Here is a 25,685-nt window from a genome sequence, read left to right on the forward strand (position 1 = left end):
GTAACAGCTTTTCATTACACCATGGTGGGTGAAAACGATGTGTGGTGCCTTGGAGAGCTTATGGTGCTGAGAGATCATTCTGAGGCGAATCCACTTTGTCCTCTGAATGTGTATAACAGAAGACTGGCACAAGAGGCATACACGCTGACAGGGTGAAGTGCTGCATTCCTGTCTAAACAGTACTGCACTTGATGAGATTGATTTTGGCTTATTTAAAAAAAAAAAAATTGTGCGAGTGGATAAGTGGAGGAGGATCCAAGATGGCCGCCTGACCAGACGTGCTTCTCGGAGGTCCTGAAACTTACTTCCGCAAGTTGTTGACACGGAGCGCTCCCCAACAGCAATGGGGAAGAGGAAAGGCAAAACTGCAGCTCTAGCCTCCCCGAGCGCAGCTGGAATACCCGCCATGTCTCAAACAAAGCTGGAAAGTTTCTGAATCCGAGCGCTGGGAACGCCGACTCAAGCTTCTGGTAGCTCCATAACGCCAACGTCGGAACACAGCACAGAGGGCGTCACACTGAGCCCTCCTTCTGGTTTGACTCCTCCGCAACCAGGGACAACAAACAGAGCTGAAGGCGAGTTGTTTGAGGGAGCATCCGAAGTTGGTGACTTACCGACGACTGTGGGAGGCCCAGCTTCTGCTTCTACCCCAGGTACATCAACAATTGAAGGGGGTTACCTACCCCCAGTTACTACCCAGGGAGGAACAGCTTTGGGATTAGGAAGAGGTATGTTAAAGCCAGAAATAGTCACTTTGGACAATCTCTGGAGGCCATACAGGGGCTGAATACATCTCTCCAGCAAATGTTTAATTATACTCAGATGGAAATAAATCATTTAAAAGCTACTGAATCACAGATTTCCACTAGAGTTGAGAAGTTTACATCTAAAATGGAAAGTGTTGATTCTGAATTAAAAACTCTACAAACTACAGTGGTCTCTGTAATTAAAGACAATAATTTCCAGGCACGTAAATTAGAATATATGGAGAATCAGCTCAGAAGATGTAACCTAAGATTTCTAAATTTTCCATCTTCTCCATTTATTACATCGGTTGAACTTTTGAAAAAATACTTTCTAGAGATACTGGATATCCCAATGGAAAGTCACCCTTTAGTGACTAAAACAGTTTACCTTAGAGAATTAATGAAAGTATCTAATGCGGTTCCAGAATCTCCACAAAATGATCTGAATGATTTTCTTGAACGATCTGAAATTTCAGATAGAGCTACATTGCTTGTTACTTTTGCACTGGAATCGGACAAAAATTTAATACTGCGTATTTATTTCCAGAAAATGAATGCTGTCTTTATGGGGGCTAAACTTCAGATTTTTCCTGATCTTTCTAAAGAATCACAAGCCAGGAGGAAGGAAATGATGGTTTTTAAACCAAAAATCCTTTCACTTGGGGGTACTTTCCTAGTTAAATTTCCCTGTAAGTGTATGATTACTATGCATGGTGTTAATTACCTTTTTACGTGCCCTAAAAGAGTACAAGAATTTGTTTTGGCTCGAGAGACTGTAAGGGATACCCCTGAATTGGTATCTCCTAGTTAAATGTGCTGACTAGGCTGCTTGACTCTAACTTCCATCTGGTCGTTAATTTAAGTTGATTAAGTTTATTGCTTTGTATTATTTTCTTTCTTGGATCTTCTCCATTGTGGACTAATTATTTTGGTAGTTTCTTATTGTAATATATATAAAACAATTCTGTTGGATTGTATATACTTTGTGAATTCCATGCATTTTGATGTAATACCATCTTTATGTATTAAGTTGAAAATTATAAATAAATAAAATAAAAAATAAAAAAAAATTGTGCAAAGTTTCCCTCCAGCCTTACCCTTGATTCCACCTGTTGGGGGCATAATTCGGCTGTGCCATGTGCACTTTTTCTATAATTACATTTACCGGTCCACATTGCGTTTTCTGCGCTACTGCGAATGTTACAGGTCTTCAAGTTCAGGTTTCTCCAACACATGGTGATCCAGCACAGAGAGCAGCAGTAATTCTGGCTGTATGGAACATTGTGCACCGGTGCTGGAATACGGTGGCGCACAGCTGTCTGGATTCAGCTAACATCCAGGTCTCATTGCTCATTGCTGTAGGTTGCTACACCTTTGGGATGTAAGGTAGGCACAACTCATCTTTAGTGTTTCTTGCTTCTGTCTCATCCCTTGTATTGTGTTTTGACAGGTCATTAGTGAGGTGCAAACAGCCGCAAGAAAGTGAATGCATCAGACCTCAATTGGGGGCAATCCAGTTGCTTGTGCACTCTGGGGTTGTCTGGCCTAACATCATCCCTTGCTAATGGCATCAGCGCCCTCACTTCATGGGGAAGGGATTCCCAGAATGTATGTTGAAAGATTGTGGCTTGGTCCAGTGCTTCAAAGGCTGGCTGATGTGACATATCAGTGGGCACAGATGATGTGTGAAGAATCATATCGGGAAGAAGGAGTGCATCTGAGTAATGTAGGCTATTACCTACATTACTTGCTAGACGAAAATATGCTGGAGGTGTGTGATAACCTCTTATGCATCCACAACTGGCTGCAGCTGTTTGGGTTTTTTGCCTGGGGCAAGGTATATCTAACTACCCCAGGCTGGTGGCTGGAATACCCGACCCTGAGTGAGTGGAGTAGCGCTAATTCATCAAGCTATGTCTGGTGCAGATGGGTTTGCTGCACCTGGGTTGGGTGCACTTTACTGCGAGGCGGAAGCGCCCTGGATATAGAGCTTAGCGCATGGATCACAGTCTTGCTAATGGCGGCGGACTGGGTACATTGAAGCTTTGAGGAGCTTACAGTGGCTTGGGTATCCTGCTTGGCTGTTTTTGGCTTGAATACAGCCTTGTCGTTATAATAAAGCTGCGGCCAAGTTGTTGCCATTTAATCTACAAAGTGTACCTGTTGTTGTTTGGTTAAGTAGTATGAAGGGCTGGGTTAGGGTGTCACGGTTGTCTATGTTAGAGGCGGAGGGCCGAAATGCACAGAGCCGACATTAACCTGGCACCATACACCTGTGAACCCATACCCCGAAGGTGAGGGGTTGCCGCGAAGCATCAGGAAGTCTGGTGGCTGAAAAGCAGCTGTCGTGCTAAAGCCAGATTTCTTGATGGGAAGGAGGGGCTCGAGCCAGGTGCTTAAAACTCACAAACCCGGTAGAGGTTCCTCTTTTGCCCTCAAGGACTCTGAGAAGAGCTGCCTACCCTCCCACTCAACCATTGCTTTGCTTAAAGTTTTCCATTTTGTATATGTCGTAGCTTGGAGGGCGGGTATACCTGAGCCCAGGTGAGTGGGGTATCGCTAATTCATCAAGCTATGGTGCAAATGGGTTTGCTGCACCTGGGTTGGGCGCACCTTGCATGGCGGGAGTGCCCTGGATACAGAGCTTAGTGCATGGATCAGTCTTGCTAATGGTGAGGGACTGGGTACATTACTTGAAGCTTTGAGGAGCTTACTGTGGCTTGGGTATCCTGCTTGGCTGTTGTTTGGCTTGAATACAGCCTTGTCGTTATAATAAAGCTTCAGCCAAGTTGTTGCCATTTAATCTACAAAGTGTACGTGTTGTTATTTGTTACATGGGTTAAGTAGTATGAGGGGCTGTGTTAGTGTGTCATGTTTGCCTGTGTTACTGGGTTTGATAACAACAACAATACAAAGAAGCAAAGATTTATACACCTTGCTGTTGAGAGCATGTTTTGCTCTAAGCAGAGTTTTTGAGTGGAGGAGTGACCTAGTGGTTAGTGCAGAGGGCTTTGATCCCGGTGAACTTGGTTACTTTCCCATTGCAGCTCCTTGTGATTCTGGGCAATTCACTTAACCTTCCATTGCCCCAGGTATTAATAAGTACCTGTATATAATATGTGAACCACTTTGATTGTAACCACAGAAAGGCGATATATCGAGTCCCATCCCCTTTCCTTTTCACTTTTGTGTGTTTCCTCCTCTCTAATGCTTCCCAAAGTACAACAAGGAGAATGTGGTTAGATGCTGAAGTGATTTTACTGTTCCCAGAGCCCTAAAGGGAAGAGAGAGGAGTTTGGAGTATAAATATTGGTTAAATATTTTTTTATGGTGGGTAATGTTTATTGAAAATAGCCAGAAGAGACCACATGAGATCTCTTCTTTCCTGTTTAGTCTTCTTGCTTATTTTCAAATGGTAATTTTAGATAAGCACTGCATTCAGGGACAGAAATTACTGGGTTTGGAATTCCCATAGTCCTTGGAGGCCTGGAGGTCTCTTGTCCTTAAGATGGTGCCATTTTTTCTTGAAAGAAGGCTCTGATTATTGCTAAAGAGAAGTTGAACATGATAGCTGGAGAAACAGTTATTCACCACTGATTGATTGATTGATTTGGAAATGAGAAGGAATGGTCTTTGAGAATGAGTAAAGCTGTTAGATACTGCTGATCAGAGCAGGAGAAGCCTAGTAGAGTCCCTGTACCTTAGGAGCATAGGCATATGCAAGGAAGGTGGAGGGAGGAATGGGGGTTGTATCCCCTTCAGGACAAATGTGGAGGTCATGGGTGCTAGTGGATAAAAGAAAAATCTGTTTGACCTTTTGTTTTTGAGATGGCATCAAAGGCTATTGAAGTAGCAATTGATACCCATAGCTTTTCATGGCTACAGGCAGGTCCGCTGAGAGGGGGGGAGCAGGGGGGGGGGGGGGCAAAATTCCTTGGGCCCGGGCCTCCGAGGGGGGCCTGTCGCCGGGGTCTCTCCTGCTCCTGATGGGACCTGGAAGATCATGTCCCAACAGGCGCAGGAGAGAAAACTCCAGCACCGGGCCCCCCTTGGAGGCTGGGGGGGGACCTGGAGGAATAGACATAGTGTCTGCCGCATTGCCTTCTCTGCAGCTGCTTTTCCCCTCAGGCTGCGCATGCGCGACCTGAGGGAAAAAGCAGCTGCAGGGGAAGGCCCTGCGGTAGTAGGAAGAAGAGCATCACTGGAGAATTCTTCTGCTGGTGGGGCCTTGGGATCCCTGTCAGCCAAGGTACCCAGGGCAGGCAGCAGCAGTGATCGGAGAGGGTGGGGTAGCGGCTCCTAGGGGTCCAGCGACTGCGACAATCCGGGGGGGGGGGAGGGGAGGCCTGGCAGCAGCAGCCTTGCCCCGGGCCCTGCTCAGTGTCTCGGCGGTCCTGACCTACAGGTTTTAGATCTCAGATTTGGCATGCAGGATCAGCTTTCTAATATGCTGTGCAATGGAGATATTCGCTTCAGAGATGAGGTTAAGGATTCGGGGGGGGGGGGGCCTCAATTAAAACCACTGTTCCAAGCTTTAGATCAGGAGTGGTCAGCCGTTAACACATAGAGGGCCGCATTAATATCAGTACATTACATAGTGTTGAAACCGCAAATGCAACAGAGCTGCATAGACAACGTGATAAGTAAGAATTTAACTAAAAAAGATAGAAGCAAACTGCTAGAGTGGCTATTCTGAAAATATTTGCAAAATATAATATTTAAAATCACCAAAATTTTGATTAATGACATCTTCTGTGAATAGAAACATGGTCTTACCAGCTGCAGAAAATTCAGTGGTGGGCTGCAGGTTGCCCTCACCCTCCTTTAAGACCCTCTTTGCTGCCACCTCTGTTTCTAGAATGTACACATATTTGAGTGGGGCACTGAGAAAATATTGTTTATTTTGAATGTAGAAGTTTCTTCTCCCTCAACAACAGGTGGCTTGCTCTTACTTGTGGCAGCCAGGATCCAAAAGCCACAGACAGATACTTGGTCAAAAACCGGAACAGGGTTTTGAGTAGATACAGGACATATTTGTTTAATTTGATATAACACCTATACTGATTTCTGAGAGGTTTATAATAAAAAGTATAACAAAATACAATATTATAGTTAACAGTACTACAACATAAAACAAATAGCCCAAAACATATTAAAAACAGACCACTAAGAAAACATCAGTCTCTAACAGAATGAGGAAAATGCCTGGGCAAACAGCCAGGTCTTAAGCTGCTTGCGAAATTTAGTAAATTTAATTCTTGGCTCAAGTCCAAAAGCAGCAGCTTCTGTAGGACAGGTGCTGCACATCTAAATGCAAATGTTTCTCATAGTAAAAAGCCTGGCAGAACCAGTTGCCAGCAGCTCTAGTGGACTCTTCTGGGATGAATGTGAGTTAACGCTACACATTGGAATGTAAGGTTGGATGAAGCTAGGGTGCATGTTGTTGGAAATGTGTATAAGTCAAAATTAAAACCTTAAAACTAATCCTTAGTTCTCACTGGCATTCATTATAATGTGATCTGTTTTCTTAGTGGACAAACAGAACAACATAATCACACGAATGGGTGACATCATCCATTGGAGCCCAGCGCAGAAAATACCTTAGCTTCTTATCCAGAAGCTTTTGGGAGTTCCATTGCGCATATGCACGTTCCTTATCACCTGCCACTGCTGTTGGGACCAGCCAATTTCGTCTTATTCTACAGAGCTGAGAAGGTGCTTCACGTTGACCTCTGGTCGCAACTGTAATTGTGAAAATTTAATTTGCTACATGCAGTGTTTTCCTGTCTTTTTGAGTGCTGTACGGGACCAGTTTGTGCCTTCTTTAGTTTCTCTAGGTTTTCTAGCACTTTGCTTCCTTTTGTTTTTCTGCAGCTCCTTGGCCTGCTTAGGTCTAAGTTCTCTGATTTGGTTAATATTTTTTTCTTTTTTTTTTTTTTTACACAATTGAGCCATTCACTTTGGCTATCTTCCTCAATATGTTCCACAAAAATCCCAGTGATTTTAAGCAGTTCACCTGGTGTGGCAAGGCCATATCAAGGATTGATCCTCATAATTTGTACTTGCCACACCTGGAGCCTAACCATGAAGCTCTCTGTTATCTTTGTTGCTAGATATCCAAGAAGACCCTAAAGAGCTGAGAGAAGTGCAAGTGTATTTTTGGCATAGGGAAGTTCAAGAGTATTTTTGGCACTGAGAAGTGTGGTCCATCATTTGCTTTGGAGTCATCGGTCCCCATGGCACCGGGAGCTACATTGGCACTGAGGATGTCTCCACTTGCCTTGATGTCTAGCTTTGGCAGCAACAATCAGATACAAGCATCTTCTGATCCGGTGCTAAGGACTCGTAAGGATTTGTGTCATCCTTATTGGCACTGAAGGTGTGTCAAGCAGAGGCCAAGAAGCACCAATATCGGTTCCTCTTGAAGCATGGTACCAGGAGTACTGGGGCATTGGCATCGCCGACTCCCGAGAAGCACCCACACCATGAGGGCTGCTCTCCCTCCAGGGAATCTGCACTGGTATGCCAGCCTCCACTGGTCCGGGATCAGCTTTCTAATTAGGCCCCGATACCTTGTGTTGACCTGACCATGCCGACTGAGTCCCCACATCTTACCAATGCTTGTCTCTGAGGAGCAGATCTGGGCCATGCTCCAAGAGGAGCTGAAGCGACTTCTAGCCCGACACGACACTGGCATCTGGGACACCGTTATCAGGCCTGAAGTCAGTCCAGCTGATCCTGGAGGCCTATGGTCTTGCTCTTAGCTGTGCAGCGACACCGATTCCTGAAAGGGGGTTTGGGCTGGTGCTGGCTGAGATGGTGTCAGCCCCTTGGGGGGGAGGAACCTTCCTCGAGGTCCAAGCCCCACGCTCTGCCTCAGTGCTCTCTCCCTGAGCCTGCCCATCAGACCAGTAGTTCAAGGCCAGTGAGGACTTTGACAGAAGACTACTACCTTAAGTCAAGACTCCTGAGCATTTGAGGAGCCAGGAGATCTTTCGGAGGGGGGATCCCTGTAACTTCCATCAGACTCTTCACCACCACATGAAATGAGGAAGTCTCCTCCTGAGGAACTCTTTTTGACAGTTTTGTCAGGGAGATAGGCAGATGTTGTCACATTTTAAGTTGGAGGTTGAGGATGAACTGCAGCCTAGGCCGGCACCCCCTCGACATTGGTGGAGGAATCTTCATCAGAGTTGAGACATGAGCCAGTTTCTTGATGCCGCTGTTGAGGACATGGTTCCTTGGCATCGAGGTGGGCTGTCTCGGACATCCCTGAGGGAGGTGCTATCCGACATCGAGGAGGAGCGCACATGGGAATCAGAAGAGGATCCCCGGTACTTTCCTCCGACGAGTCCTATGGGATTTCTTCTGAGTCCTTTTCTCTACCTGAGAGGAGACTGTCTCCATCTGAGAGTCTCTTTTTCACCTCTTTTGTACAGGAAATGACCGATGCCATTCCACTTCCTGTAGAAGTGGAAGATGAGCCCAGGGCCTAGATGCTTGAGGTCCTGGACTACACCTCCCCTTCTAAAGAGGCAGTGACGGCTTCTCTCCACGAAGTACTCAAGGCACTCCTTGTATAGAACTGGGCATCCCCTCTGTCTGTCCCTGTGGTCCCCAAGAAAATTGACACCCAGTATCGGATCCATGGGGAACCTGGAATGGTGAGGTCTCAGTTACCCCACGACTCCATGGTGGTGGAATCCACTCTCAAGAGAGCCAGGAGTACTAGGGACTATGCCTTGGCTTCCCCAGGTAGAGAAGCTAGGACCCTGGACTCTTGGGAGAAAGATGTATCAGTCCTCTATGCTCATCGCCAGTATCCAGTCATACCAACTGTTCACGAGAGTGTTCTTGTGAAACTCGGTGCAGCAGCTGTCAGACTTGGTCGATGCACTCCCTCCAGAGCAGGCCGAGCTGTTTCGCCAGTTGGTCAAGCAGCAGAAGGTGTTTCGCAAGTTCTTGGCAGGGGCACTTAACAACACTTTTGATGTGGTATCCAGGATCTCTGCACAAAGTATAGCAATGTGCAGACTCTCATGGCTGGGGGATAATCTTTTTGGAGAGAAGGTTGAGGACATCGCTGACCAAATTAAGAAGCTCACTGACAGCAAGGCCAAAGATCCCCTTTCTTGTCCTACACTGACTCTGCTTGAATAGCATCTACACTTATCAGAGTCTGGTCTTAAGACCAACTCCGTAAGGGTTCATCTTAGTGCAATTAATGCTTTATCATCAGCGTATAGAAGGTAAGCCTATCTCTGGACAGTCTTTAGTTTGCTTCGTGAGAGGTTTGCTTTTGTCAAAGCCCCTGTCAAACCTCCACCAGTGTCATGGGATCTCAATGTCGTTCTCACCCAGCTGATGAAAGTTTCTTTTGAGCCACTGAATTCCTGCCATCTGAAGTACTTTACCTGGAAGTTAGTTTTATTGGTGGCTGTTACTTCAGCTCGTAGGGTCAGTGATCTTCAAGCCTTGGTAGTGGATGCACCTTATACTAAGTTTCATCACAACAGAGTAGTCCTCTGCACACACCCCAAGTTCTTACCGAAGGTGGTTTCGGAGTTCCATCTGAACCAGTCGATTGTCTTACCTACATTCTTTTCCCGACCTCATTCCCATCCTGGCGAAAGCAGCTTGCACACCCTGGACTGCAAGAGAGCATTGGCCTTTTACATGGAGCGGATGAAGCCCTTCAAACAATCCGCCCAGCTTTTTGTTTCATTTTATCCCAACAGGATGGGGGTCACCATCGGGAAATGCACCATATCCAGTTGGCTAGCAGATTGCATTTCCTTCGCTTATGCCCAGGCTGGTCTGACTTTGGAGGGTCATGTCACGGCTCATGATGTTAGAACCATTGCTGCGTCGGTAGCCCACTTGAAGTCAGCCTATATTGAAGAGATTTGCAAGGCTGTGACGTGGTCTTCAGTCCACACATTCACATCACATTACTGCCTTGAGCAGGATACCCGACACGACAGTCGGCTTGGGTAGTCAGTGTTGCAGAATCTGTTTGGAGTCTAGAATCCAACTCCATTCTCCTAGGCCCGTTTTATTCTGTTCCAGGCTGCACTGTCATCTAGTTTGTGTTGACCAGTGTTTGTTGTTTTGAGTGAGCCTGGATGCTAGGGATACTCCAATTGTGAGAATATTGCAGCCTGCTTGTCCTTGGAGAACGCGAAGATACTTACCTATAGCAGGTATTTTCTGAGGACAGCAGGCTTCATATTCTCACAATCCCGCCCATCTCCCCTTGGAGTTGTCTCCTTTCATTTCTTATTTGGTTTCTTACTTTAATATTAAACTGAGGGAGTCGCGTTCGCGCAGCGGGCAGGAAGGCAGTCACGCGTGCGAAGTGGGTCACGGTGTCCGCGCTCCTCAAAGCTCTTGTTTTTTTTTTCTATGGTATAAGTGCCACACCAGGTGACTCGAATTGGCATCTACCCATTTGTGAGAATATGAAGCCTGCTGTCCTCAGAGAACACCTGCTACAGGTAAGTATCTTCACTTTTTAAGTGGAAGAGGTTTGCTGTCTGGTGCGAGGGCAAGGCCATATATCCTCTCTATATCTTTGAGTCTGGTGTGAAACCCAACTCTGTAAGAGTTCACCTTGGTGAAATTTGTGCTTACCATCACCATAGAGGTAAGTCCATCTCCGTACAGACTCTCTTTGCTTCATGACAAGTTTGCTGTTGACGAAGCCCCCTATCAAACCTGTGACTGGCATAGGACCTTAACATCGTTCTCAACCAGCTGATGAAAGCTCCTTTTGCACCAGTTGATTCCAGTCATCTGAAGTACCTGACCTGGAAGGTCTTGTTTTTGGTGACAGTTCAGCTCACAGAGTCAGTGAGCTGCACGCCCTGGTAGCTGATAAGTGTACACAAAGTTTCACCATAAGAGACTAGTTCTCCACATGCATCCTAAGTTCCTTCCTGAGGTGGTGTCAAAAGTTCCATCTTAATCAGTCAATCGTCCTGCCAACATTTTTCCCAAAGCCTCATGCACATCCTGGTGAAAGCACACTGCACACCTTGGACTGCCTTAGCCTTCTATCTGGGGCAGACTAAAACCCATAGACAGTCCACCCAGCTTTTTGTTTCTTTTGACCCAAACAGGATAGGGGACTGCCATTGGTACATGCACTTTATTCAGTTGGCTAGCATACTGTATCTCTTTCACGTGTGCCCAGGCTGGGCTGACTCTGGAGGATCATGTCTTGGCTCACGGTGTCATAACCATGGTTACGCCATTAGCCTACTTAGGGCCATCCTCCGTTGAAGAGGTTTGCAAAGCTGCAATGTGGTCTTCAGTCCATACATTCACATCTCATTACTGCTTTGAGCAGAATACCCAACTCAACAGATGGTATGATCAGATAGTTCTGCAGAATTTTTTTGGAGTCTAGAATCCAACTCCACCATCCTAGACCCATTATTTTCTGTTCCAGTTTGCACCTTCACGACAGGACTGTTTTGGTTCTGGTGGGCCTTGCCATTGCAAGTCCCTATTAACTGTTGTTTTTTTCTATCAACCTGGTAGCTAGGGATTCTCACATGTGAGAATCCTATTTCCTGCTTATCCTCGGAGAAAGGGAAGTTACTCACCTGTAGCAGATGTTCTCCAAGGGCAGAAGGACAAGTATTCTCTCATACCCTCTCACCTCCCCTAGTGTTTTTATGTGTTTTGTTTTTATTTTTTTTCTATCTAACGGCAGGTCCTGCATGAATTGGATAGGTGGGAAGGCACACTCACATGTGCAGTGCAGGTCTGCCAAAGGCTTCTAGAAGATTTTGAGTTCTGGGGCTCCATCGGGGACATCACTTAAATGTGAGATTACTTGTGCTGCTGTCCTTGGAGAACATCTGCTACAGGTGAGTAACTTCGTTTTTTTTTTTTTTTTTAATAGTGGAACTCAGTTGCACTGCAGTGCACTGTGGTGTAGAAAATTCATTTGAGCCCTCTGGGGCTGGTGGTATTTGGGTGTGCCACAGAGGGGATATGTTCATGTTATGGGAATTACAGTGGTAATGCGGTGAAGCCCAAGAGCTTTGCTGAGGAGTACTCAGTCCCTCAAACTCAGCAAGAATTCTGTATTATCTAGAGATGCTCTCTGAAGGGGATATATAAAAAGTAGGGCTGCATTTCTGAAGTAAGCTGTGAAAACTATAAGGCTGTTTGTAGCTGTTCTGCATTCTGTTTTAGATTCTTGAATTTGTAATTTGTCAGTTTGAATTTTGTATTTCTTATCTTTTCATTACTTTTTATTCTTTAATTTATTTAGAGCTGCAATTTTGATTAAGATTTGTAATCATGATTAATTGCGTGATTAAAGGTAATTCTTTTTCACACTTCAGCTCCTTGTGACTCTGGGCAATGGAGGGTTAAGAGACTTGCCCAGAGTCACAAGGAACTTTAGTAGGGGGACCCCCCCCCCCCCCCATTGTGATTAAAATTTTAATTGAAATGCAACCCTAATAAAAAGAGAAAATGGGTGAACGGGTAGAATATCTTTCTGCAAGTCTTGAAAATGTTGTATGAAGAAATTAAGCTGGATTACCTAACCAGAGGAAAAAAAAAATGGTTTGCTTCCTCACTCATATTGACCAAATTTGAGTCTGCAGATGTGATACTTTATATGTGATGAGAACAGATTGCTCCCAAACTCTTCAGTGTTTCTGCTGGCAAATTGTCTGCTCCAGGAAACTATAATATCCCCAATATAATGCATAAATTGTACATTGCAGATTTCAACTTACATTTTGCTAATGCTATTCAGACATAACTAGATTAGGCACACTAAAATTTTTAAAGTTTCTTTCCCTTGTGTCCCACAGATCAGTCCAGACACAAGTGGGTTTATGTCCCTCAACCAGCAGGTGGAGATAGAGAACCTCAGAGGTTTACTATATGTGGACCTGTGCATCCATCTTAACCTCAGTATTCCCGACATGGAGGCATAAGAAAGAAGGAACCTCCTTCCAGGACTGAAGAGAATCGGAACCAACTAGAGACATGAAAAAGGAGATTGAGCATCCACCTGCTGAGTATTCTATCTCAGCAGGTGGATGGACATCTCCTGTACAACTCTGTTCCCTCAGGATTAGTCGAGCTGCCGGCTCGGCATGGCGTTGCCAGTCAGTTGGGGTACATCTGGTGGTGCCAAGTCCCTCCCCCGTTTCCCACCTCTAGGGGCTTCTTGTGGGCCTAGGCTTTTCCTGTAGCTTATGGCCCTGATTCCTCCTGTCTTGGAAGAGCAGGCTGTGGTTGGCCTCTCGTTTTAGAAGGGCTAGTTGTCGTGACTGGTTTTGTTGCTGGCACGCGAGCCGGGCTCACTTCCGGGTGTGGAATTTTCTACCAGTTCTGACTGGTTGGTTTTGAGGGACGGAGTTACACAGTTTTTATCTTAACTGTCTATGGAGTCTGGCTCTGCCACTGCCTTTCGGGTCTTGCTGGAATTCGCTTTGTCGCTGGTTGGCAAAAGTTCCTCCTTGTGGGCTGTCTGCCACCGAATACCAGGTTTTATTCCATTTTGCAGCCACCTCCTCCTCTTGCGATTGCTCGGTCTCCTTTTTCATGTCTCTAGTTGGTCCCGATTCTCTTCAGTCCTGGAAGGAGGTTCCTTCTTTCTTATGCCTCCATGTCGGAAGTCTAGCTCCAGTGTTATTCATTGTGGCTAGATTTGCCTTTGAGATCCCACCCTATTTGGGGACTGTTTTGGTACATCCCACTTGTCTCTGGATTGATCTGTGGGACGCAATGGAAGGTAAAACTAGTTCTTACCTGATAATTTTCTTTCCATTAGTCCCAACAGATCAATCCAGAGGCCCACCCTTTGTTGAATTTCAATTTTGTAGGTTTCTTGAAAAAGAATGGCAACTATCAGACGGCAGTTTCCTCTTCAGTTGTCTCTCTCCCACAGGAGCAGTGGAGGAAGAGCCTGCGTGGGCTTTATAGAGGCAGGAATGGATTTCTAGGTTGGATTTACTTGTATTCTTCCTTTGCTTTGTTATTGTTAATACTGAGGTTAAGATGGATGCACACGTCCACATATAGTAAATTTTTGAGGTTCTCACTATCTCCACCTGCTGGTAGAGGGACATAACCCACTCGTCTCTGGATTAATCTGTTGGGACTAATGGAATGAAAATTATCAGGTAAGAACTAATTTTACCTTTCAGATAAATTGGGGACATATCTTCTCCCATTCATGATTTTTGTTAGACAGGTATTAGTAAGGTAAACTTATGTATTATATAGTAACTTTGAATTTATTATTATTATTTTTTTTTTGTTCTTGCTAGTTTGAAGTTCTCCTTTGTGTACAAGATCATGATGATCCTGCCATTGATGTGTGCAAAAAGCTGCTTGGCAAATATCCAAATGTGGATGCCAGACTATTTATAGGTAAGTGCAGGCAGGCTGTAATTTGCCTGAATTACAGAAGGATTTTGCCTTTGAGCTGTTCAATATGAAATTTGTTTTCTTCATATTTTAGAAAGTCATTATTTTTAAGCAGTTTACAATCTGTGCTTCTGAAAATATATTTAATTCAAAGATCACTTTTGCAGGGGTCTGATCTATTTTTGTGATTACTCAAAAACTGTAATATGTGCACAGATTTTCATTTTTATATGGTGGTCTAATATACATATATATATATATTAAATCCATAGGTGGCAAAAAGGTTGGAATAAATCCAAAAATTAACAATTTAATGCCAGGATATGAAGTAGCCAAATATGATCTTATCTGGATCTGTGATAGTGGGATCAGGGGTAAGTTTTTATGATGATTATGTAAGTAATAGTCACCTAGTACTGCTGAAGAATTGGCTTCAAATGTTATTGCCAGAGTTCTGACAAACAGCAGCAATTTCAGACTTTCCATTCATGTTGAATTGGATTGGGTTGCAGTGTCTTAGTAACTGGATGTTGAAGATGTCAAACATTGTAAAATTCTGATAGCAGAATTATCTGTGTGGTAGCATCTGTCTCTGGTGTCTGTCAAGCAGCTGGAGCAAGTCAAAAAGTGCCAATATAATCTACTGCCTGAAACTTTGTATTTTTGGCTGCTAAAAATGTGTGTGTGTTCAAGCACCTTAATGGGGTTTGTTACTACAGATTAGTGTATTTTATTCCTATGGGCCAGATAACATGAGCTAATCTTTAGTAACAGACCCCTAAAAGTCCTAGGAAAAATGTAGAGGAATACTGCAAGACTGGTTCCTGCAGATAATCTATAATTAACGAATGAAGGTTTACTTTGCTGCTGCCTTGGTTTATAAAGTTGAGCACAGACTGTCTTGGTTGATTCATCTGTTCAGTTTTCTGGTTTTGCCCTTCTTCCAAGGATTATGTGAGGTATGAAAAGATGACTATGGTTTGTATGTATGGCCAGTCTAAAATATTAAATAACTTTAGGTGTTATGAGGTAAAATGGAAAACAGAACAAGAGTTAAAAATAACACACATTTGTAAACACAGGTTTGTGAAATAACTTTTTGAAACTTAAGTATATCTAAATTAAATCTTACACTAATTTATTTTCATTCTTTAGACCTAAATTTTAGGGCTGCAGTTAGATTTAAAACTTTTAATCACACAAAGGCAGGGCATAGCCAGCAGTCCATTGGGTGAGGACACAGGAGTGAAGGGGGGCCCCTCCATTAGGTATCATACCTTTGCTGGTGAGGATGCCAGAGCCCAACCAGTTGAAGAAATCCACTCCCAAACCGGCCCCATGCCTCGGGAGCAAGGAAGTCAGTGGGGTGCATCTAGCCACCACTCCCCTATCATGCTCAGTTCATGCACGAACTTGGGGGGTGCAGGTGTCGGTGGCTGGACACATGCCATTGACTTCCTCGTTCCTGAGGCAGTATGAGGAGGAAGGGAGTGACTCAGGCAGTGTATTTATTCAGCTGGCAGGGCTTCAGCAACCTCACCCCAGGTCCATTTTCATTCATTCTCTCTGTCTCTCCCCCTTGTACGCCCCTGCAGCTTGCTAGCGACAGTCATACTGAAAAGCTTCCTGCAACTTGAAGTAATCAGTCATAGTCCTCTGTACACTATTGTCTGTGAGTTCCATAGACTACATCTGCCAGACGGTAAAAACTGTCATAGCACTGACATCCAGTGGCCTCCAGATAGGCCAGCACGGTGTTGAGACTCTCCAGCGCTCTTGCAAATGTGACAGGAGGTTGTTGAATTTCGTCAGCATGTGCCTCACTGCTCATTTCATCATCTGTTTCATCATCAGCCGTTGCCTGCATGTAGGTGCATATCTCAACATCAGTGCTGTCGTCAGCTGTTTGTAGATCGTAATCAACAGCTACGTAGTGATGAAACTCCTCTTCAGTAACACAGCCTGGGATGTCAATAGCCTGTTCATCTGACGTGTTTGCAAAAGCTGCATCTGTTTCGTCCCTCTCCACATTCTCAACAAAGCTTGCCCGCTTGTAGCAGTTCACAATGGTTGCCTGTATAACATGATTCCAGGCTTCTTTCTGCATTTGTTGGGAATCCAACAGTGATAGATTACGAGCCAGTTCAACAGCACGTTTATCCTTGTCAGTCTGGTCATCCGTAATGCTCATCAGACGACGTAGCACAAGAGCCCGATAATGTTTTTTGAAATTGGCTATTATGCCCTGATCCATAGGTTGAATCAGAGAGGTAGTGTTTGGTGGCAGGAAGACCACCTTGACGTTAGACAGCCTGACATCATCCCTGTGTGCAGCACAATTATCACAAAGCAACAAAATCTGACTCTTTTGTGCCCGCATTCTAACTTCTTTAGCCACTGCTTCCAAATTTCCCCAGTCATCCATGAATTTGTGTTAGCCTCGTAAAACACAGGAAGTCGCTTAACTTTCTTGGAGCAATGGGGCTGTTTGCTCTTTCCAATGACGAGGGGTTCCAACTTCTCACTCCCATCCATATTACAGCAAAGGAGGATCGTCAGTCGGTCCTTCAACGTTTTACCTCCAGTAGTTTCGGCATGTTTACTGGCGAGTGATTCCTGATGGAACACTTGCATTCAGAGACCGTTTTCGTCAGCATTGAAATTATCACGAGGTGCAAACTCGTTCAAGATGGTAGGAAGAACTGAAACAACTCAATTTTCAGCACCAAAGTCATCAGCGTCTTGTTTCTCACCATGCTGTTTCATGAATTTTATGTTGTTCCTCTCCTTCCATCTTTCAAACCATCCAATAGTGGCTTTGAATTCAGTTAGTCCAAGACTTTCAGCTAGCTGGTTAGCTTTCTCCATAAGCAATGGACCACTGACAGGAAACTGTCTGCTCCTGATTCGAGAAAACCACTGAAGAAGAGCATCTTCTACCTCCTCAGCTTTTCCCGCCCGTTTACGTTTCCTGTGTGGATTTGTATTGTTTTGCCAGTCTTCCAGAAGCTGATCTTTGTGCTTCAAGACACGTGAAATTTGACTGTGATTGACACCATATTCTTAAGCAATAGATTCTTGACATTTTGTTTTCTAATTTTTTAAGAACTTCTATTCGTTCAGCCAGTGTTAAAGTCTTGCAGTTGTGCGATGATGACGACGACTTCAGTGTACACTCTAACAACTTTCTTTCGCTTTTTCTGCCTGTGGCAGTTAACCAATGAGATTTCAAATTTATCGCCCCTTTGTCACGTGCCAATCGGCTTCCATATTCCGTGCGTGCGCTTATGCGGAGTCTTTCCTGCAGAGGAGCGGTCTTAAACCATGCATATAAGCGAATCTTGCACTTATCAGTGGTGCGCTAAACTGGTTTGTCCCCATAAAAATTGATGGCATGCAGTTAAACAGAGCATGCGCTTATCCGACGTGCACTTAAATGGAGTATACAAGAACTTTATTTAGTAAAAAAAACAAAAAAAAAATCATATCCGGGTTTAGAAGAGTGTTTAGGGCCCATCCTATTATCAATAGGTAATTAAAATATTTGCTTGATATTTTTTTTCTTTAATGGCACCTTTTAAGAATTTCAAGAAGTCATTCTGCTGGGTATGCTTGCACCTTGGATGTATCATGCTAGCAAAAATCTCAGATTTTTGGGAAAAGTCATTTGTATGGCTTGAAACCCTGAGTTTTGCTGTTTAGAGATCTGATAAGCTTGATGTGTCTGGAAGGGCCTGTTTTTCAGCCCTTGAGAGGACCACAAAACTCTTTTTTTTTTTTTTTCCTTTTTTGGAGGCTTGGCATGTGAAGCAATAAAGATCATGATCACTGGGCTTTGAACTGGTCTGAAAATTGCTCAGTTATACAGTTCTGCATGTGGGCAAATATTTCAGACTACCTTTCATTTTTGCACAATTAGAATCCACATGTCTTTTTTAGATGTTTTAAAATTGTTTCGTATTTGTGAATAATATTAAACAAGTTTTTATTTTGCAGTGAAACCAGACACATTGACTGGTATGGCTAACCAGATGACAGAAAAAGTAGGTTTGGTCCATGGCCTACCTTATGTGGCAGATAGACAAGGCTTTGCTGCCACTTTAGAACAGGTAAGCATGCTCATACTTTATGATCACAGATGAAATAGACAACAATAAATTTAAATAAATGTAATTCATTGCAGAATGTTCAGTGTCGCTGAAAAAAAAACATTGTAGTAAGTGCACCACGTTGTATTTATGAGAAATGGTTTACTTTAAATTTAGTAAAACTTCAAACAGTATCCATTAAAATTTCTTAATGTAGCATCATGCTGTATAAAGGCATGAAGCATTTGTTATGCTTCATGCCTTTACACAGACATGATTTCTTAATGCATTTGCATTTGGTATGCTTCATGCCTTTATACAGACATGGATTGTTGCAGATGAACAAGTAAAAGATGAAAACAGAGAAATAAGTGAATTATAAGGAAAAGTCAAGACTTTCTAGTTTGCATGGCTTTTGCTCTAAAGCTTAAAAATACTCTAATGCAAATCTTTTTTAGGTGTATTTTGGCACATCACATCCAAGGACATATATCTCTGCAAATGTGACTGGTTTCAAGTGTGTAACAGGAATGTCTTGCTTGATGAGAAAGGATGTGCTGGACCAAGCTGGAGGGCTTATAGCTTTTGCACAGTATATTGCTGAGGATTATTTTATGGCCAAAGCAATAGCAGACAGGTAAGAGAGTTAAAATGACAATATGAAAAGATTTTATACGCCTCAGAGTTTAATGTATCAGTGTATTTAATCAGAGTTTACTATATTAAGCAATAAACTTAGTCTTTAATTATACCTGAAAATTCATCTGTTTGCTTATATACTGATCACTTGTATGCATTTCCTATGGTAAGGCAATCTTCATGAGAGCTCTGGAGAAAAACAGTTCTGTTTAATATTCTCTGAAGTTTTCAGACAGAGATACTTCAACAAACATTGCTTCCTTTATCATACATTATATGACCCAGTGTAGACAAATGAGTCATGTCACTCTGCTAGAAGTTGAACCAGTGAAAAAACAGCTCAGAGCTGCCTTCACTTTAGGGAGCTGGTACAGTTTTCAGTTCTTCAATATTTCTGTGGCTCCAGCAGATTGTACAGACATGTGACCCGATGCACCAACTATGAGTAGGCTGCTCCTGGGAAGGCTATAGGACCAGATTCCCAGTAGTGCATAGACTAGGGGATGCTGCGGACAACAGCCCTCTGGGGCTGATTTTCTCCCTCCTTCTCCCCCATTTGGAACAGACTAAAGGGCTAGGATTGGTGGAGGCTGCTCCACAGAGCCCAAGGGTTCTAAACATGGTGGTGCCAGGTCTTTCCCCCGACTGTCCCTGTTCTTCAATTTTTTTTTTTGGGGGGGGGGGGGGTTGCTGCAGTGCCTGATGTCATTTTCTCCTACTCTGGAGGGCCAGAGGTACATTCCTTGAGTGCCATGTGATTAAAGTGTTTGGAGGAAGAAAAGAATAAAAAACCTTTAATTGAGCCTCTTCTCTGCTTGCCTCCTGGTCTGCTATGGTGCAATGTCATGGTAGTTCAGGAAGGAGGCAGCCAAGCAGGCACCGGCTCGGTGAGTGCAATCCGTTTTCCCTCCACTTGCTTCCAGTATGTCTGGAAATAAAGGGAGATGACATGCTGCAGCTAACAGCAGTTTAGCTTGTCAGCTGGTGCATTTGGCCTGGCTTAGGCATCAGGTTGATGGATATGATATGCAGAGGTTTAGCACCCAACTAAAAGCTAAGATGGAGAGGTTCCCCAGATTGAGTTGTGGGCCATGTAATATGTTTGGAGTCTGTGCCATGCTTCTTGGGAGCACCCATGCAGAGTGGCAGACATAGCAATCTTAAATGGATTGTGTAGTTTCATCCTCTGCAAGAGTTAACTGTTTTTTGAAGAAGTGCTGGAACTTTAGGGACCAAAGTTCAGGCACTGATAGTACTTATGGGAGATCCATTCTCACCTCAGGTTCCTCCTTCCAGTACTGGTTATTGTTGGTCCAGATACGGAAGCCAGCAGCAGTATTATTCAGCATTTCCCACCCTCCCTCATGAAGGTAGTTTTGGACAGAAGATTCCGACTGTTGTGGACCCCTGCTTGTTGCTGTGTCCTTTCATGGAATCATAGAGTATTCTCACTGGTGCCTGGACACTAAGGGGGATTTCCTTCACACTCACTGTAATGAGCCACAGGGTTTTGGGCTCGGAGTACTCTGAGTCTACCTGGTTTTGGGATCCCCATGCAGACCCCTTCCTTTTGTATCTGTGGGATACTACATGAGAATGTTCCCTTCAAGGCTTACTGCAGATATTCCCAGATTTGGTATCCTGGATCCACCACTGACAACTTCAGGCTCTCTCCCCTTGGACTGGGCGTGGCCCCAGTAACCTGTTGAACAAATGATAGTAAATTCAGATGTCTGACAGTGTAGGAACAAGTCGGCAAAGGAGAGTTCAACAGTAGCCAGAGTTCTGTAGATGTGGAACCCCTGCACTGACTATTATAATGAAAAACAATTTTCTTCCAAGTTCCCGGAATATAGGAGAGCTTTAAGTAAAATGTGGTCTTGTGGCCTTGGACATCAAGAGCTCAAGACCTTGCATCCAGTGCCCAGACCTCCTGTTTCCATGTCTCCCTGAAAATTGTCCTTTTCTGTAGGTTCTAAGCTCCAGGACAGTGGACCTGAATATTGTACATTGGGCTGAGACCCATATGTCTCTCTCCTGGTTCAGACTCATAATCACATACACATCTCCCTCGTTGTTTGGAAAGAACCAGTCTCCCCTACTCTTCTTTTGCCTGATTGACTTATGTAGGGATCGAATGTACCTCCACTTCACGTGGGTGCTCCCCTGTTCCTGCTGGGAGCCTGGGTGTGACCTGATCTGTTTTCTGAAGGGGCCAATCAGGAGAGGTTCTTTTCCTTTTCTCCCAGTTAGATGGTTCCTTCATAGAAGATCCATTCTCTTACATCCTTGGCTGTTGTGGAAAATAAGACAATATAGCAATGATACAACCTTTGGTGGTGCAAAAGAGGACTGTATAGGAGACTTTTGTTGCCCTTTGAAGCCTCTGAGTTCAGTTTTTGAGTGGACACTATTCCCTTTGAGGGATCTATTTCTTCAGCCACCTTCTTCTACAAGAGATTGGGGTGAATGTAAACTCTCAACTCTCACAGAGGGCAGAGGTTAGCTCTGGGACACAGACACAGAAGCTCCCTTATTGCTCTTGCAGGTGGGATAATCTCCTCCAGGAAGTCATGCATGCAAGACTGTTTGGAACCTTGGCTTAATCTTGAGGATTCAATCCTCTGTTCCTATCAAGCCTCGCAGGATAGCAAGTCATGGGACAGTGGTTGGTGGTCTTGGGTAATTTTAAAGGCAAGCTTATCTCCATGCCCAATACTCTCTCTCTCTTTGCCAAGGGGTGTTGCTTTGTTCTGTTGAAGTCTGACCTTTTCTTCCAATGATTTAAAACAACAACAACAAAAAAACAGTTGATCACGTGTGATATTTGTAAAGTGCACAAGTCCTTCTAAATTTTAAAATAGGTCTTTATTTCTATTGATGTGTTCTAATAAATCGCAGTGGTCTTTAAAGCATCAATTCTATAGGGAGTCAAGGAGATGCCAACTTATTGGTGTGGTTGGAGGTGGTCAAGTCCTAGAGAGCTAGCTAGCTAGCCTAACCAGAACACAGGAGTCCTAGGCAGAACTAGACTGTATTCCAGAGGATACTGGTTAAGATAGTTTCCTTGCCTCTATTGCATCTGTTTTCTGTGCCTCAGTGTAGATGTGCAGTTCTGGAGTTTTAACATCTTAGATGTTGGAGTTCTGAAAGCTATTGTGGCTTCCTCCTGCCTAGTCAAGGTAGAACTTCGGTACATCCCACTTTTTTTTTTTAATTTATACCCCGCGCTTTCCCACTCATGGCAGTCTTAGTGCGGCTTAGGTACTTATTTGTACCTGGGGCAATGGAGGGTTAAGTGACTTGCCCAGAGTCACAAGGAGCTGCCTGTGCCTGCAGTGGGAATCAAACCCAGTTCCCCAGGACCAAAGTCCACCACTCTAACCACTAGGCCACTCCTCCACTCGTCTGGACTGGTCTAGCATGGACTATAGGGAATGGGAAATTTGGACTTTACTGTTCATTTCCTTTCCTTGAGTTCTGCCAGACCAGTCCAGAACCCACCCATGGAAGACTTAGTTTTCTCAGTGTGTCAGACTGAGAACCCTTGACTGTTATCAGTGAGTATGTTGTAGCCCTTTCTGAACTTAGTTTCCTTAGTATATGAAAGTCTCATTCTCCAAGGAAGAGCAGGGTCTTACTGATTGATGAAGTTGTGTGGTAGAACCCAGTGTGACAAGCACTCCCCAGTGTTCATCAAGAATCTTTTGGAAGTGGGCTACTGCACAAGCACATGTCTTCCAATCTGCCATTGCTGCACAGGACCAGCTCAGTCTATTTTTTCCATAGAGTAGTGTGTATGTGCTTGCAGTTTGTCCTTCATGGCTTGCATCAAAACTTTTCTTTGCATTTTTGCAATTCTCCTTGTGGTTTCCTCTGTGCAAGGGGTTCTCATGGGGCCAGTATTCCTCATCCCCCTGTTTTCTTTCTTTTCCTTGAAATTCTGCTCAGTGACCCCTTTTCCATCAAAGAGCCACTTGATTTTGCCTTGGCTGTATTTCCTACCATGTCCCCCCAAAATCCCAGTGGTCCTAACAAATGCTCCATTTTTAACAGTTCTTTGTTCCTCACAGACACTCATAATTAGTGCCTGCACTGTCTGGGGCCCAATCATAATCCGTCTTTTGGTAAACTCTGTTCACCAACATCAAAGAAAGGTATTAAAGGTTGAGAGAAGTAGCACAAATTGGATTTTTGGCACAGAGAATTCTGGACCAACTACTTTATCATCGGAAGCATTGGTCTCAATGGCTCTAGGAGCTGCATCAAACATTGAGGACACATTGACATTGAGAAGGCCTCCACCTTTCTTGACATTGATGAGCATCAATAGCGGCTGCCATGATTGGGCATCCTTCAATCCCCTCCCAAGAATGAGGAAGGATTCGTTATTGTCCTCAGCAGAATGTCACAGCATCATGAGCATCAATTTCAGCCCATTCTAGAAACCCATGCACTGCCGGCTAGAAGCACATAGACACTGAGGCTTCGGGTGGGGGGGGGTGGGGGGGGGGGAACACTGAATCAGTATTGAGCTCCAGCCCTCGGGACATGAAGCCTTCTCAGGACATTGAGGGTATCAGGTAATTGATGCCCCTAGCCCCCAGGCCTGACCAAGGTGTTAGTCGAGCGAGGCAGGTAGAAACTTGGATGTCTACATGGAAGTAATTTTGAGTTTGATTTGTACTGCTCTTGGGTGTCTGAGGAGGTACCAGAAGCTCTGTCGGCGGAGGGATCCCTTTAGTCTTCCCTCAGATCATTTCTTTCCACATGAAAGGAGAAATTCACCTCCAGAGGAGCTCTCCTTTTTTGACTTTTTGTAAGGGAGATGGCCAAGTCTATACCATTTGATTGAAACTGAGGATAAGGCTATGGTAGAAATACTGGATATCCTTCCCTTAAAGGAAGGTAGTGACAGTTCCTATACACAAAATCCTTAAGCTTGTACTGATGAAGCAGTTGGAGAACCTCCTCCTGTCTTTACAGTAAGTCCATAAGAAGGTTAACTTTATTATGTAGAAAGTCCAGAAGGCTCCAAGATTCAAGAAACTGCCTGAAAAGAGCCAAGAGCTCCAAGACTCGCTATTCAGTTCCCCTGAGAAGGGAAGGCTTGGACCTTGGTAAATTTCTTCACAAAAGTCTCCAGACGGCTATGCTTGTTTTTCACATAGCTTCTTATTAGCACTTAATGAGCATGCACTTGCGGAATGTTGTGTGCAGTATGGCAGATTTTGCAGACACCCTCAGGAGTCTGGTGAGGAGCTCAATCAGCTAGTAGTCAAAGAGCATGAGTATGGGAAGTACATGGTCTGGGCATAATTATTTTCATACTCATCTAAGGCCTCCACCATGGGTATTGGGTTATGCAGGCTCACCTGGCTGTGTTCCTTAGACTTCGAACAAATAGATCGGGAGAACCTGGCAGATGTTCTGTGCCAGGGTGATAATCTTTTAGTGACAAGGCGAAAGTCGCCGATCTCATCAAGAAACTTTCTGAGATCATTAAGCCTCTATTCTGGCCTACTCCTAGTGGGAGTTATTTTGGCCAAGGGCAACAGAGAACATACTACTCTTAAAGGGGTAGGTTACGTTCACCACTGCCCCCAGAATAATCAGGGCTTCTGCTCCCATCCACGGCAGCAAAGGGCCCAGATGTCTCAACCAGCTCCCCAGTCAAAGCAAGGAGATGAGCTTTTAACTGGTTCCAGAGTGCATAGACACAATTCCTGTGCCTGTCTTAGATAACCTAATGGGAAGAAGGCTGAATTGTTTTCAAGAAATGTGGCTCCTTTGTAACCTCAGACCAGTTGGTTCTCAAAATTGTCCAGACAGGCTGCACATTTCAATTGGACAGACTTCCTCCAGATTGTCCATTGAGAGCATCAAAGTTAAGTTCTCAGCAACAGGAACTGCTTACAAAGGAAATCTTCCCATTTACAGGCCAAAGCAGTCAAACCACTAGGGGAAAAGGGGTGAAAATTTTATTCAAAGTACTTCCTGGTCACCAAAAACAGGTCAGATTCTGCCCCTTCCTAGACCTAACGGCCCTGAATAAGTACCTGACCAAACAAAAGTTCATGATGGTTTCCCTGGGTACTCTGCTTCCTATGATTCAGGAAAAAGATTGTCTATACTATATGGACTTGAAGGATGCCTGTGCCTACATACAGATACTTCCTGTGAGTGTAATATATCTGAGATTTGAGTAGGGAAATGCCACTTCCATTATTGTGTTTTGCTGTTTGGCCTTGCAGCAGCACCCAGTTTTCACAAAGTGTCTAGCAGTAGTTATGGCATCAATATGTAAACTGAGGGTTTACATGTTTCCCTACCTAGATTGGCTGGTCAAGAGCACTTCAGAGGAAGGTGTGAAAGAGTGCACAGAACCATTCTGGTGCTGGAGCTACAAGGCTTCATCAACTATCCCTAGTCTCACTTCCATCTATCTCAGTAATTGAAGTTCATTGGATCCTTGCTAGTCATAACTTGAGCCATGCTTTCCTCTCAGCCCAACAAGTGGAGACTCTCACCTCTGTGGTTCAGGAGGTTTGCCGTGGTTCTGGAGATTAGCCATAGTCAGCAGGTGTCAGCTTCACAGATCTTGGGGTTGCTAGACCACATGGCCTCCACCGTACATGTCACTTCCATGGTGCACCTCAATTTGAGGCCAGCTCCATGGATTCAGACCATGGGCAACCTTGAGAATATCATCACTGTCGCACTTTTTCTGAAGAAATCTGTTTAGCTGGCTAATTTGCAGCAATATGGACAAGAGACTCCTGTTCCAAATTCCTCAACCCCTCAA

At 44.3% G+C, this 25,685-nt stretch overlaps 1 protein-coding gene across 1 annotated transcript in view; it reads left to right on the top strand.

Moving 5' to 3' along the window:
- Positions 1 to 25,685, top strand: part of UGCG (UDP-glucose ceramide glucosyltransferase) — a 113,534-nt gene that overhangs the window by 56,335 nt on the left and 31,514 nt on the right. Inside the window, exons 3-6 of the mRNA XM_030193764.1 lie at positions 14,054 to 14,156; positions 14,426 to 14,527; positions 18,150 to 18,262; positions 18,700 to 18,878. Coding sequence (XP_030049624.1) covers positions 14,054 to 14,156; positions 14,426 to 14,527; positions 18,150 to 18,262; positions 18,700 to 18,878 — 497 coding nt within the window. The remainder of the gene's footprint in view (positions 1 to 14,053; positions 14,157 to 14,425; positions 14,528 to 18,149; positions 18,263 to 18,699; positions 18,879 to 25,685) is intronic.

This window comes from Microcaecilia unicolor, chromosome 2 (assembly GCF_901765095.1).
Source record: "Microcaecilia unicolor chromosome 2, aMicUni1.1, whole genome shotgun sequence".
NCBI lineage: Eukaryota > Metazoa > Chordata > Amphibia > Gymnophiona > Siphonopidae > Microcaecilia > Microcaecilia unicolor.